This window comes from Copadichromis virginalis, linkage group LG3 (assembly GCF_057382275.1).
Source record: "Copadichromis virginalis isolate Kocher_CV1m ecotype Utaka linkage group LG3, C_Virginalis_male_GT1.1, whole genome shotgun sequence".
Taxonomy (NCBI): Eukaryota; Metazoa; Chordata; class Actinopteri; order Cichliformes; family Cichlidae; genus Copadichromis; species Copadichromis virginalis.
This window is the reverse complement of record NC_140620.1, coordinates 16,150,477-16,166,364: the sequence shown is the minus strand read 5'-3', so window position 1 is coordinate 16,166,364 and position 15,888 is coordinate 16,150,477. Positions and strand designations below refer to the sequence as shown.

The 15,888-nt window shown below is 42.6% G+C and overlaps 2 protein-coding genes across 2 annotated transcripts in view; both read left to right on the top strand.

The window, feature by feature from the left end:
* Positions 1–15,888, top strand: part of LOC146713048 (programmed cell death 1 ligand 1-like) — a 178,376-nt gene that overhangs the window by 146,490 nt on the left and 15,998 nt on the right. The gene's annotated exons all lie outside the window — the stretch shown is intronic.
* Positions 1,071–5,801, top strand: LOC146713050 (low affinity immunoglobulin gamma Fc region receptor II-like). Its single transcript, XM_085452603.1, has 5 exons — positions 1,071–1,140; positions 4,802–4,837; positions 4,961–5,218; positions 5,298–5,543; positions 5,629–5,801. Exons 1-5 carry the CDS (start codon positions 1,110–1,112, stop codon positions 5,799–5,801), a joined length of 744 nt encoding a protein of 247 aa, XP_085308729.1. The 5' UTR covers positions 1,071–1,109.

Genomic DNA, 15,888 nt, shown 5'->3' with positions numbered 1-15,888 from the left:
CCACTTATGTCAGCAGAAATATATTTGTTAATGCTTTTTCCTCTTCAGGCATGACTTCAGTGCCCTGTATGCTACAGACACTGATTCTCAAACTGATTCTCATGTAGAGATAAGTTGTTACAGTATAATTACTGCCATTGATTCTACTGTCCTTACTGTATGCTGAGCAGAATACATAGTATGGACAGCAAGCTAAACACTTGTCCAATAAAAGTCCTGAGACAGTAGCATAGGTCGAGGTAGTTTACTGGACATTTTTTGTGAAAATCAAAACACACATGGATAAAACAAAAGGAAATAAATCATAATGTGACAGTGGGGTTACATAAATTATGGATTAACATAAATTCACAACAGTTGCACACCCCATTCAGTATATAGTCAAGTGAAGCAAGTCTGCAAGGTTTGAAAGGCAGTTAACAATGTCATAGTTATTTCTGACTTACCATGTTGTTAAAACTAAATGAGTGTAATGACAAACTAATATAAAATCAAATACATTTTTTACAGTTAGTGACTGCGTCAGATGTTTCTTCCCTTTGATTTATGAAGCTCTATTAAAATTTAATGGTGACTGTTTAGTCTGTTAGTTCATTTTAATCATTTCAAAAGCTGGTCATACATTTGTGATTCTTTTTCTTTGTTAGGTATTTTCTTGTTCATTGTCATAGTCATGTCTTTGATTAAAAGAAAACATAGTATTTACTATATACTGTAACTGTAAAAGTTAATTTCCTTAGACATCTTGTGATCTATTGAACCAGTTGATTGACATTTTATCGATCAGTCATCAACATCATTAAAACTATATTTTTAAGTATTTGTTAAATATCAAAATATTGTTTAGTGAACATTGAAACAACCATTTAATAAGATGTTGATGTACAAAATCTTGATGTACACTTTATGCTGTAGCTTTCAATAACTAAAGACACATCTATGCATAGTTATGCATTGTCAATAGTTTTACTAGTTTCTTTACTCAATAAAAATGAGTCAACCACCACTTTCTTTGAACCAATAGAAAGCTGGTGCTCAGAGGAAGAGGGCGGGCTTTAGTTGGTGTCAGTGACAGAAATGAAAAAAAGCTCAAATGAGTGAGAAGGACGATGAAGGAAACATCTGTGCTGTGTCTGCTCTGTAAGTAGAATCTCTGTGTTTGTTTGAATTCTTGTACTTTGACTGTCTGCTCTCCTGATAACTGATGATGGAGGAGAAGACATGAAAAACAAATCAGGCTGAATTCAAGTTCAAACACCACGAGGACCAACTGCAGGTCTGAACTGACTCTTTATCTTTGCTCAGGAGTCGAGGAAACACAGCAGGCAGTGAAAAGATCAAATCATTCACTCATTATATCAACACAGCTGCACAGAGGACACATGACTTTTTATGGTTACTTAAAATCAGTGGGTATTTTCTATGTACTCACAGTGTAGTCTGTGCACCAAAAATTAATTATTATTTAAGTTTTTACTGTTCAAATATTTTTCTTTGTAATTTTCAGAGCTGCTTTTTCAATATACATGCCAATCTATCTGGTCTTTAAGTATCAGAATCAGAATCAGAATACTTTATTGATCCCTGGGGGAAATTATTTTTTGTTACAGTGCTCCATTTTAAACCAACATTAAGACAAGACAGACAATACACTAACTAAGAATAGTACAATATATACATATATACATACATACATACATACATACATAAGTCACTCATAAATAAATAGTTGGAAAAGAAACATGTGTAGTTGTCAGGGGTCGTGTGCGGAGGCGAGGAAGGGATGACCCACATGCAGGACTCCTGGTGCACGAGGTTTATTGAATATATAGACAACAGATGATAGAATGGATGGCTGGCTGGACTTAACGGACTGGTAGACTGGCTAACTGACTGGACTGAACACACGACAGGAACAACATCATCAACATCAATGACACGACAGTGAATGGGTAGAAACAGAGGGCTTAAATACACAGACTGGTGATAATGATAATGAGAGACCGGTGAGTACACAGCTGAACATAATGAACTAATGGGAAGAGGACTGAACATAATGCACACAGACCAAGGCTAACACAATAAAACAGGAAGGAAGTTAGCTCACTAGCTACCATCTGAATATAATATATCATGTTCTGACTGAGGGATTTGTGGGGGGAAACTCCCACTAGGTTTAAATCTGGGACTCTCCACCATTTGACCTTAGAACTGAAGAAGCTTCTCAGATGAGAGGTGAAACGTCTTCAAGCAACTTAAAGAAGGCCAGATGCTTCCCCCCCACCCCCACCCCCCACACCCCAAGCTCCTTAAACTAAATAGAACAAGATACAAAGCAATAAAACATGTTAAAAACACAACAGCTTTATTAAATGCAGAGTACTTCGAGCCCGGAAGAAGGATTCATCATGTCATCACTTAAAGACCGGATAGCTAGAGGAAACTGAATATTGTTGAGCTCTTCCAATTGTTTTGGTTCATCATTAAACACTGTCTTGATGCATGCTAAACCAACCAGATAAGTAAATCCAAAAAAAGTTTGTGTTCATCTGGACGTAGTGTTTTCAGTGGGAGAAATGTTTTGTCACTCATCCAAGTGAATTCTTCAGTCTTAGCTGACTGCAGGTTTCCCCAATCTTATTAACTGTACATTTGCACAATGACTGAAACCAGCCCACTGAAGGAACAATGGGCTGGGAGGTCAGTTCCTTGATAACTAAACTTATGCATAACGTGGGTCTGATGGTTTGTGTGGGTTAACGTTGTCCTGGTGATTGCTCAACACTCACTAATCAATGGCCATTGAATGTACCATTCACAGAGAGTTGGGGAATGGCTGCAATCAGTATTGTATGATGGTGAAGGTGTACCCTTAGGCTCCCTCCCTGATTCAGAGATGGTCTTTCCTTTTTCCCTTTCCCTTGACTCTGCGTTGGCCTGTAGGTGTAAATAGACTGCAGAGTCCTGGCCTGACGAGGTAGCTCTTCTGTGTTGTGCCATCCAGAGGTTGTTTGGTTTCCCCGATGTATAAATCCTGGCAATCCTCCTGCACTTAACAACGTACACTATGTTACTCTGTTTGTGTCGGGGACCCGATCCTTGGGGTGGACCAGTTTTTGACGCAGCGTGTTTTGGGGTTTAAAAGCCACAGAGATGTGGTGTTTAGAAAAAATGCGTCTCAGCTCTTCCGATACTCCTGACACGTACGGGATCACTACAGGTTTATGCTTATGCAGTAGTTGTCCTTCTCTCCTGGATCGGCTGGAGCTTTCTTTAGGTGCCTTCCCAGTTTTGCCAAAAGTCCAGCTGGGATAACCACATTTACTCAGGGCCTTCTTGTTGTGATGTTCTTCTGCCTCCCTGGCTGCTGTGTCAGTGGGGATGGTGTTCGCTCTGTGTTGTAGCGTCCTAATGACACCCAGTTTGTGCTCCAGTGGATGATGAGAGTCAAACCTTAAATACTATCAAGGCCTGCGTGGCATACCGTGGGGACTCTGACTCTACTCTTTATGATGAACAGTGCGTTTATTTACAGTGCTGTAAAGAATTCACACAATTACTCCCTGTGCGCTCCCTTGACTCCCGTGTCAGGTCTCCTGAAGTCTGTGCTCACTGCTCTCTGGCCTTTTACTCTCCTCCTAGGGGAAACAATAGAGGCAGCCATCAGGACACTTCACTACAGCAGGCATACACTATCTGAACTTGTCTCACTAAGGCTACGTTCACACTGCATGCAAAAGTGCATCAAATCCGATCATGCTATGACAGTGTGAACGGCACAAATCCGATATTTAGAAATCCGATCTGGGTCACTTTCGCATGTGGTACTGAATCCGATACATATCTGATGTTTTAGAAAGCGACTGCTGTCTGAATGGTCATGTCGCATTAAATCCATCTTTTATGTCACCGACACAAGACAGACGCCAATTATCAGCGCCGGAGAAGACATCGCGAACGCTTCCTGAGCATCCAGTGTAGATGTCAGTGAAACTATTGGGAAGACAACGTTGGAGAAACGTGAACATGTTATTTGTTCTGTATAATCTGCAGATTCTGACAGAAATCTGCAGCTATCATTTGAAGCACCGCTCCTCTAAAACAGCAATAAGGATAATTATTAGGCCATACTGTATGTAAATGACAAAATAATTTTATAACTTAAAGAAAATTGGGAAACGTAAAGTCCGAAACAAGTCTTTATATTAAGGCCATCAGTCAAACAATACTGTTTGGTCTGGGTCTAAACAGAGCGCGTTGTGTGGTCTTCTTTTGCGTATGCAGCCGCTTTGAGGGTTCACACTAGAGCGCATTTGCTGTCACATTTTATTTGTAGTCGGATTGATAAAAAAAAAAAATCAGAATTGAGCATCAAGACCTGCAGTGTGAACATAGTCTACGAACACTGATGAGGAGTCTTACACAACGATCCAGGGTCGGTGGGAGCTCAGTCACACTCTTAAATAGCTCCCTGGACAAGGCTGATCAGCTGCAAGTCTGTGGCTTCAGTTGTGGCCCATTGTTCCTTCAGTGGGCTGGTTTTAGTCATTAAGCAAATGCAAGTTTATAAGATTGGGGAAACCTGCTATCAGCTGAGACTGAAGAAGTCACTTGGATGAGTTACAAAACGTTTCTCCCACAACACGCTACGTCCAGATGAACAGAATCACAGAACTTTTTAAGGGCATTAAACCCTGTTTTTTTTGTGTTGTTGTTGTTGAAAATGTTTTTAGTAGTAGAGTTGTCATACAGGTTCAGTTGTTAGTGCTGTAAAATCAACCTGAGTGTCATTTCTCTTTAGTTCTGATCTCACTGCTGAGCTGCACAACAACCCAAGGTCAGTAACCTTCTTCTGTCACAGTTTATACCTGAGAAATGCTCACTGATATGACCTGATTGGGTTCATGTTTCACAATGTAAAGTCTAACAGATCATCAGTTTTTCACTTTAACCCTCACAGCTCGTCTGACTGTGAGTCCCAGCAGCTCTCAGATCTTTGAAGGAGACTTTGTGTCTCTGAGCTGTGAGGAGGACGACAGCTCTGCTGGATGGACTCTGAGGAGAAACACAAGCACTGAAAACAGGACGAAGTGTGATCAGTGGGGAAAATCAGCTAATTCTTCATGTACCATCATTGTTTACCCATCTGACAGTGGGGTTTACTGGTGTGAGTCCAGAGAGGGTCCCATCAGTAACATGGTTAACCTGACAGTCATTGGTAAGCTGAGTGTGTGGAGTTAGTGTTGATGAAGCTGTGTGTAAATGGATGAAATGCTGTAGTTTGTCTCTGTGTTGAGGTGGATCAGTGATCCTGCAGAGTCCTGTCCTCCCTGTGATGGAGGGAGATGACGTCACTCTGCTCTGTAAAACAAAGACCACTCCCTCCAACCTCCCAGCTGCTTTCTATAAAGATGGCTTCCTCATCAGCAATGGGTCTTCAGTTAACATGACCATCCAGCATGTTTCCAGGTCTGATGAAGGCCTCTACAAGTGTGACATCAGCGGTCATGGAGAGTCTCCATCCAGCTGGATCACTGTCACAGGTGACACACTCACCTGTCTGTGTTTCTGCAGCTTTCAACATTCACAATGTGACGACAACTTAATGACTGTGTTTGCTTTATTTAGGGGAACACACCACCACACCTGCACCTACATCCACACCTCAACCTGGTTCCTCTCTCATACCTGTGTTGTCCTCTGTTGGATCAGTCTGTGTTGTGGTTCTACTGGTGTTACTGATTCTGCTGGTGAGACGATGTGTTCACAGGAAACCTAAAGGTGAGACTCAGACTTCCTGAACTTTCATGTCTGAGTTTGTTTAGTTGAATACAATACTTCTGGATGTTGCAGATTTTACATGTGTGATTTTATTTTATTGAGATTAGATTTTTTTTAGATTCTTTAGGAAATCTAAACTCAAATTATAAACCTATGAATAATGAAATGTTTTTGAAGTTTTCAATTTTTGTAGCAACAATTTAACAATGTGACAAGTTCTTTGGAAAACAAATATCATAAAAGATTGAAAAAAGTGATTCAGCTATTCAGAGGAATCTTTGGGGTTTTTTTTTTTGTTTGTTTGTTTGTTTGTTTTGTTTTTTATAAACCAGGAGTTACTAAATTGTAATAGCATGATGAATTATCTAATTCATCAGCTACTATGAAATTCTGCCAGATAGTGTTTTTGTATCACAGTCACAGAATCATGCTAATTACTGTTAAGTAATCCAAATGCAATGTTAGATTTTCATTGGCCAAAACTGGGGCACAGTCTTGTCGAGTACTCTTATCCACATAGGATATTATCTGTAAGGTAATTGTATTACAAATGCTCCAAAACCAACTACACAGTCCTGAAATTCAGTTCTGGGAATCCAATGAGTTGAGTTGAAGCTGAGCAGACAGTAGAAGCTGTGATTTCATGTAACAATTCTAGAAGTATCAATAGACCATTCAAAAATTGTACAATATTTTATTTTTTATTATTATACATGCAATTTATGTGTCCCATTTTGAATAATGTGTCTTTCATCCTATTAGACCGTAGCTTTGTAACAACTGCCAAATATGTAGACATATTTTTTCTCTACAACAACTTTAATAAAGATTGAAAAGAGCAGGAAAATTTTCAGAATTCATCTCCTCATTTCCTTTTTTGAAAACAGCTGTTTTACACCAGAATTTACACCAACAGATTATAAGCAGGTCAGATTTATAAGTTAGTGTTATTTGTTTAAAGTAAAACAAATAATAAAATGATTAATGTGTTATATCTTGCTCAAGTAGTTTGATGACAGTAGCATCCATATGGTATATGGTATAGGTTGACAGATTACTCTTTCACCCCATTAACAGCACATTGACACAAACTATTTTCAGACACATAACATTTATCTGGTGTTAATTTATTACCATGTAGTTCAAATAATTTCATGTATTTGATGGTTGGAAAATGGTTTAAATTTGCCTCAACTTTCCATGTTTACACACATTAAACATGTTCTAAGCTCACTGATCAAAGACCACTGATCAATGGTCATGACAATTTGCATATTAATGATCAAGGAACTGACCTTCCAGCCCATTGCTCCTTCAGTGGGCTGGTTTCAGTCATTATGCAAATGTACTGCTTATAAGATTGAAACCTGCAGTCAGCTGAGACTGAAGAAGTCACTTGGATGAGTGACGAAACGTTTCTTCCACAACACTCTGCATCCAGATAAACAGAATCGACTTTGGGATATATTGTACTGTACTGTAATACTGTACATCTTTACATTTATGGAATATCATTATTTATAATTCCATCTCATCCTCTATGCATGTTGTATTTTGCAGACAATGATCCAGCTGCAGAAGATGTCAGTTATGGACAAATTATGGTCAAAGAGAAACACAGTGAATTAAAGATGAGAGGTACAGCTACGTTTCTTCATCTCCATCATGGTTTAATTTTATAACCAGACACTAAGGAATTGTTATTGGACTTCTGTGCTAATCACAGTTTGGCCATAACGAACACCCTGTTCGAACATAAGAGTGTCCATAAGTGCACGTGGCACCAGGACGCTCTAGGCCGTAGGTCGATGATCAATTTTGTAATCGTATCACCAGACCTGCGACCATATGTTCTGGACACTCGGGTAAAGAGAGGGGCTGAGCTGTCAACTGATCACCACCTGGTGGTGAGTTGGATCAGGTGGCGGGGGAGGACGCTGGACAGACCTGGTGCACCTAAACGCGTAGTGAGGGTGTGCTGGGAACGTCTAGCAGATGCCCCAGTCCGCGAGATCTTCAACGCACACCTCCGGCAGAGCTTCAACAGCATTCCGAGGGAGACTGGGGACATTGAGTCCGAATGGACCATGTTCAGCGTCTCCATTGCCGAAGCTGCTGCATTGAGCTGCGGCCGCAAGGTGGTTGGTGCCTGCCGTGGTGGTAATCCCCGAACCAAATGGTGGACACCAGAGGTGAAGGGAGCCACCAGGCTGAAGAAGGAGTCCTATCGGGCAGTGGCTGAAGCAAAAACTCGGGTGTGGGAGGAGTTCGGAGAGGCCATGGAAAAAGACTTTCGGACTGCCTCGAAGAGATTCTGGCAAACCGTCAGGCGTCTCAGGAGGGGAAAGCGGTGCTCTACCTGCACCGTGTATAGTGCTGGCGGAGCGCTGCTGACGTCGACTGAGAAAATTGTCAGGCGGTGGAAGGAATACTTCGAGGACCTCCTTAATCCCACTGACACGTCTTCCGAGGAGGAAGCAGAGTCTGGGGATGAGGGGAATGACCCGCCAATTTCTGGGGGCGAGGTCACTGAGGCAGTTAAACAACTCCTTGGTGGCAGAGCCCCTGGTGTTGACGAGGTCCGCCCCGAGTTCCTGAAGGCTCTGGACGTTGTAGGGCTGTCCTGGTTGACACGCCTCTGCAATGTTGCGTGGAGATCAGGGGCAGTACCTGTGGACTGGCAGACCGGGATGGTGGTCCGCATCTTTAAGAAGGGGGACCGGAGGGTGTGTTCCAACTACAGGGGGATCACACTCCTCAGCCTCCCTGGGAAAGTCTATGCCAGGGTGCTGGAAAGGAGAGTTCGTCCGTTAGTCGAACCTCGGATACAGGAGGAACAATGCGGTTTTCGTCCTGGTCGCGGAACACTGGACCAGCTCTTTATCCTCTCCAGGATACTTGAGGGTGCATGGGAGTTTGCCCAACCAGTCTACATGTGTTTTGTGGACTTGGAGAAGGCATTCGACCGTGTCCCTCGGGGTGTCCTGTGGGAGGTGCTGCGGGAGTATGTGGTGTCTGGCCCATTGCTACGGGCCATTCGATCCCTATACAACCGTTGTAAGAGCTTGGTTCGCATTGCCGGCAATAAGTCGGACTCGTTCCTGGTGGGTGATGGGCTCCGCCAGGGCTGCCCTTTGTCTCCGGTTCTGTTCATAATTTTTATGGACAGGATTTCTAGGCGCAGCCAAGTGGCGGAGGGCTTTCGCTTTGGTGGCCTCAGAATCTCATCTCTGATTTTTGCGGATGATGTGGTTCTGTTGGCTTCATCAGGTGAGGGCCTCCAGCTCGCAGCCGAGTGTGAAGCAGCGGGAATGAGGATCAGCACCTCCAAATCTGAGGCCATGGTTCTCAGCCGGAAAAGGGTGGAGTGTCCACTCCGGGTCGGGGATGAGTTCCTGCCCCAAGTGGAGGAGTTCAAGTATCTCGGGGTCTTGTTCGCGAGTGATGGGAGAAGGGAGCCGGAGATCGACAGACGGATTGGGGCTGCAGCTGCAGTAATGCGGACGCTGCACCGGTCCGTCGTGGTGAAGAGGGAGCTGAGTGTAAAAGCGAAGCTCTCAATTTACCGGTCAATCTACGTCCCTACCCTCACCTATGGCCACGAGCTGTGGGTAGTGACCGAAAGAACGAGATCGCGGATACAAGTGGCAGAAATGAGCTTCCTCCGAAGGGTGGCTGGCCTCTCCCTTAGAGATAGGGTGAGAAGTTCGGCCATCCGGGAGGGGCTCAGAGTAGAGCAGCTGCTGCTCCACATCGAAAGGAGCCAGCTGAGGTGGTTCGGGCATCTGACAAGGATGCCCCCTGGGCGCCTCTTGGGTGAGGTGTTCCAGGCATGCCCCACCGGGAGGAGGCCCCGGGGCAGACCCAGGACACGCTGGAGAGATTATATCTCTCGGCTGGCCTGGGAACGCCTTGGTATTCCCCCGGACAAGCTGGAGGAGGTGGCTGGGGAGAGGGAGGTCTGGGCCTCTTTGCTTAGGCTGCTGCCCCCGCGACCCGGCCTCGGATAAAGCGGATGAAGATGGATGGATGGATGGACACTAAGGAATAAAAAAAATAAATATTGTTCACTATGTGAGTAATGTTCTGCCATTTCCTGATAAGCATGAGGCTGATGGGAATATTATGAATTTCAGTAATTTGTTGTTGTATCAGTGCTGTCAAGTGATCAGCACCAAGTGATGAATTGATTAAGATGGTGGGAAAGGCTGTCAGGCATACCTGGAAAACATAAAGATTAATGAGAAGGAATTGGGAATAACTGGCAGAGAACATGGGGTCTTTAATTCCTCCCATGTGAGGAAAGCTTTTCCTTGCATCCTGGTGGGAGGTTGAGAACATTTGGTCTAAATGGATGACTTGTAGGTCACAGCTAGCAGGAGCCGTTGTTGGGGCCTCTTGACACCCAGATTACATACAGAGATGCACAAAGCAGAGGAAAGGGGCAGTTAATTAATCTCTGCCTCTAAAACTCTTTCAGTGTCTACTACCTGAGACCATTAATGCTCTGAATCGGCCTAGATATCTTATCAACCTCATATGATTTGATACATAAAATCTCATTACAACAAATAAGTGGTAACTATTGTTAGTGCTAATAAACTGTAAGGTAAGTAACATCCAATACCATTCTGTGGCCATTGGCTGCGGTTTGTGGCTCAGCTGTAAGAGATAGAGGTGAGGCAAGATTTCTGGGGCTATACAGGGAGTGCAGAATTATTAGGCAAGTTTTATTTTTGAGGAATAATTTTATTATAGAACAACAACCATGTTCTCAATGAACCCAAAAAACTCATTAATATCAAAGCTGAATGTTCTTGGAAGTAGTTTTTAGTTTGTTTTTAGTTTTAGCTATTTTAGGGGGATATCTGTGTGTGCAGGTGACTATTACTGTGCATAATTATTAGACAACTTAACAAAAAACAAATATTTACCCATTTCAATTATTTATTTTTACCAGTGAAACCAATATAACATCTCCACATTCACAAATATACATTTCTGACATTCAAAAACAAAACAAAAACAAATCAGCGACCAATATAGCCACCTTTCTTTGCAAGGACACTCAAAAGCCTGCCATCCATGGATTCTGTCAGTGTTTTGATCTGTTCACCATCAACATTGCGTGCAGCAGCAACCACAGCCTCCCAGACACTGTTCAGAGAGGTGTACTGTTTTCCCTCCTTGTAAATCTCACATTTGATGATGGACCACAGGTTCTCAATGGGGTTCAGATCAGGTGAACAAGGAGGCCATGTCATTAGTTTTTCTTCTTTTATACCCTTTCTTGCAGCCACGCTGTGGAGTACTTGGACGCGTGTGATGGAGCATTGTCCTGCATGAAAATCATGTTTTTCTTGAAGGATGCAGACTTCTTCCTGTACCACTGCTTGAAGAAGGTGTCTTCCAGAAACTGGCAGTAGGACTGGGAGTTGAGCTTGACTCCATCCTCAACCCGAAAAGGCCCCACAAGCTCATCTTTGATGATACCAGCCCAAACCAGTACTCCACCTCCACCTTGCTGGCGTCTGAGTCGGACTGGAGCTCTCTGCCCTTTACCAATCCAGCCACGGGCCCATCCATCTGGCCCATCAAGACTCACTCTCATTTCATCAGTCCATAAAACCTTAGAAAAATCAGTCTTGAGATATTTCTTGGCCCAGTCTTGACGTTTCAGTTTGTGTGTCTTGTTCGGTGGTGGTCGTCTTTCAGCCTTTGTTACCTTGGCCATGTCTCTGAGTATTGCACACCTTGTGCTTTTGGGCACTCCAGTGATGTTGCAGCTCTGAAATATGGCCAAACTGGTGGCAAGTGGCATCTTGGCAGCTGCACGCTTGACTTTTCTCAGTTCATGGGCAGTTATTTTGCGCCTTGGTTTTTCCACACGCTTCTTGCGACCCTGTTGACTATTTTGAATGAAACGCTTGATTGTTCGATGATCACGCTTCAGAAGCTTTGCAATTTTGAGACTGCTGCATCCCTCTGCAAGATATCTCACTATTTTTGACTTTTCTGAGCCTGTCAAGTCCTTCTTTTGACCCATTTTGCCAAAGGAAAGGATGTTGCCTAATAATTATGCACACCTGATATAGGGTGTGGATGTCATTAGACCACACCCCTTCTCAATACAGAGATGCACATCACCTAATATGCTTAATTGGTAGTAGGCTTTCGAGCCTATACAGCTTGGAGTAAGACAACATGCATGAAGAGGATGATGTGGACAAAATACTCATTTGCCTAATAATTCTGCACTCCCTGTAGTCTCATGTGATCATGGCCACAGTGCTGGAGTCTTTAAGTCACACTTCTTCCACCAGCCTGAAGAATTTTGCATTTGGATAGAGGGAGGTATAGTTCAGGGTACGACTTCGGCAGTGAACAGATGCACCCTCACATAGGATATGTGGTGGCAAGGTATGGTTTGTGGATCTGGTGTAGGGAGGAGATGGGTTGGATGACTGAGGGCTCAGTGCCAGCAGGTACAGCGGTACATCTTGTGTGTGGTAATTATGTTATCTTCCTTAGATTTGCAGCAGGAATGAAGGAGTGATTGGGTTTCACAGGGGGGTTGATATGAGTGGAACAAGCTGGGCTGTGTACGAAGACGGTGGAGCTGCAACCAGACCAATTCTTGGAACTGTGTTGAGTTGTAAATACTGTAAATAAGGCACAGTGTGTAGAAAAGCTCATTGCTTACCGCTGTCACTAAAAACAACCTGCTATAAGAAAAGTCTGCTTCCAGCAGGCCACTCGTGTAAATGTCTATTGTCAGATTGTTAGTTGCTAGTGCACTGGGTCCTGGTTTCCTCCTGGTATGAAACAATGCCTTGCCTCATGCAGTGAGAGTGTGTGAATGGATGAATGACTGAATGTAGTGTAAAGCGCTTTGGGATCCTTAGGGACTAAGTAAAGCACTATACAAATACAGGCCATTTACCATTTATCCAGGGGGTTCCTTGAAGAATTTAGGAATTGATACCATTGATTGGCCTCATGCTTCATGATTGCATCTCAGACTGTCTAGATCTTAAGTGATGTCCTGAACCAGATCTCCCAGGATAGAATCTGCAGTCTCATTAGGGGCATGCCCTGACATTGTTAACAATACATGGAAGCTCGGGTCCTCTACCAGAGGCCTGGGAGCTTGAGGGTCCTGTGCAGTATCTTAGCTGTTCCCAGGACTGCGCTCTTCTGGACAGAGATCTCCGATGTTATTCCCGGGATCTGCTGGAGCCACTCGCCTAGCTTGGGAGTCACCGCACCTAGTGCTTGGTATTTCTCCAGCTTCTCGTGTTCCTTTCGTAGGCAAACATGGGGTTAGTATCTTGTCCAAGGATATTTGGCATGCAGCCAGGAGGCAGCCTGGAATCGATATATATATATATATATATATATATATATATATATATATATATATATATATATATATATATATATATATATATATATATATATTGATATTGATATTGATATTGATATTGATATTGCACTTGTCATCTACCCCTGCTGATTGTCAGCCTGGGGTGGTGACTTATCCTTTTTAACAAAAGAGGCCCATAGGATGTGATCACTCTTCTAACCTCCTCCAACACCGGTACCGGAGAACAGAGTCTATCTGTTGGTTCATCCTGGAATTCCAGAGGAACAATGTGTTTTTGATTGCCAGTCATTGAATAAATTTTGTATCTTTTTTAAGCACTTGTACTTATAATAATTAAGAGGCATTTCTAAATATATTTTAAAACTCTTTTAATCATTTTGTTAAATAATTTTTTAATTTTGTTTTGAGTGTTTGTGGAAGCAAGATGGAGTGTAAATCATAACAGACTACAGTACATGTTCATAATGAAGGATTTGACAGATCAACAGTGGGACTCGTGTGTTTCAGGAGGGCATAAAGAGACTGAACACACCAATGAGTCAGTACTGACTTTTTTAAAATTCTGTTTAAAAACCACACAAGCTACTTCCTCTTGCTGATTCCAGATCAGGCAGTAACAGTGTTCATGTTGTCAGAACAAGTTTGCTTTTTGCTCTGTGGTGAAATATGTCAGCCTGAAAGAAGACAGCAGCTTTGTGGTCGTCTGCCCTCATTTTTATACAAACATCCCCCCGAGGTTCTGTGTGGTTACTGCGTTTCACAGAAGAGCTGCTGAGAAGGGGGGAAGAAACTATGCAGCCATAAAAAGATTTTTACTTAATCTCTTCATGAAGAACAGGACAAATATTTTGCCATAGCTGCAGTATAGAAAAAACCAGTAATGTAATGTGTGTAAATTCTTAATTTCTGCATTTTACTCTGCAGAGAGCGATTCAACTACAATCTACTCAGAAGTGAGAACAGGCGACTTCAGATCAAGGAGTCCCAAAGGTACAGCTGCTCTTTAACTTTGTACAGAGCCGAGCAAACCACATCTTCACTGAGGCTCAGTAAGTCTAATCTCTGTCAAAATCAATACTGTAATGTTGTTTGAACTGTGTTTGTGTTCAGAGTTTAAACCAGAGACAGACGCCATCTACTCTTTACTGGTCCACCAGTCCAACCACTCATGTCCACCTGCTGGTCTCTAACTGGTCCCCCCAGCACCTCAGACCAGAGGACGTATGGAGCAGCAGTGCAGTAGCGTCTCTAAGTAACTACATGTCATTCTTCTGTTTGCTCATAACGAATGACTATAAGGAATCATGTTTCATTGTTTTTGGCTAAATTATGTGGCCTAAATATCACATCCTATTTATAACTGGTGCTTTAACTGTGTTTGTTACAAAATCAGCAATGATAAATAATATAAATATGTTCATGTGATTTTGTATCTTTGATGACTTTTACTGTTATTTATATTGTATTCATGTTTGTCGTCTCCTGCAGCAGCGATGTAATTTCTCTGAAGGACTAATAAATGTTTGTATCACTGTGTTTTTCTCTCACGGGTTCAAAAAGACATTAAATGGAAAACTTGACTTGTTGGTTGTGGCTAACTGATACACATCTCTCTTCAGTACAGAATAAACGGAATAACCACAGACTCAAAACAGCGATGAGTGGCTGAAAACTGCACAGAAAAACCCTTCAGTACAGGATGTGCACGTTTGAGACCAAAGAGTTTAATTTACATATTTATTTTTATATCACCCAAAAACCAGACAGCACCAGCTCACGTGGTAAAAAAGAGAAAAGATGTTGATGTTTGTTAATTTTTTCTAAACAAAAACACTAAAAAAGTCTTTCATGGCAGCTTCTCAGCTGACACGAAGCATTTATTTTCCGATTCACTAAACCTCATGAACGTGACTCACACTGGTCATGTTTCCTGATCCAGCTCTGAGCTCCTCCTGTTAAATCTGTCAGTGCACTTTGAAATGGTCTCGAATCACATTTAAAGTCTGCTTCCATCCATCGTTAGCCTGCGTAGCTGTAAACAGGATGTGAAGCCACAAAGGGGTCTGAGCTGATGTTCAAACAATATTCAAAAACAGTTTGTCTTCAAACTGCAGAGTAACAGAACAAGTGCTGAGTGGGTTTGCTTAGCTTTGTCTCAGGTTGAGGCAGCACACTGTCCTCAACTTAACAGCAGGAAATAAAAGAGATGAGCTCTGCAAACACATGAGAAGGTGACCTAAACTAAACTTGTCACCACAGATGTTTAGTATGACAGGCCACTAAAAAAGCCATCTAAGCCTTTAAGATGGGGCTCCTGTCACATCAGTTCACTGCTGGTAATATTAAACTGGGGCCTCTGGAAACACTTACCTTCACAAACTGCCGCCACCACACAACTCAGGACTCGAATGTGAGGCTGAAACAGACGTGGGTCATCCCCAAAAAAATTAACAATCACATTTTATATGATCTATAAAGCTGCTGCTGTTTTCTTCCTGCTGAAAACGAGTTCTTTCTTCCCACGGGCACTAACTGCTGCTCACAGGGATTGCCTAATGGTTGTGGTTTTCCTTTGGTTTATCTACTATATACAGATGCCTAGAGTTGGCTGCTGTTGTTAGTTAGTGATATAAAAATAAGACAGAATTAACATGAATACCTAGGTTTGCATTCAGTTATTTTCTATGAAGCTGTAGGAACTGGGGGACACATTTAGTGGG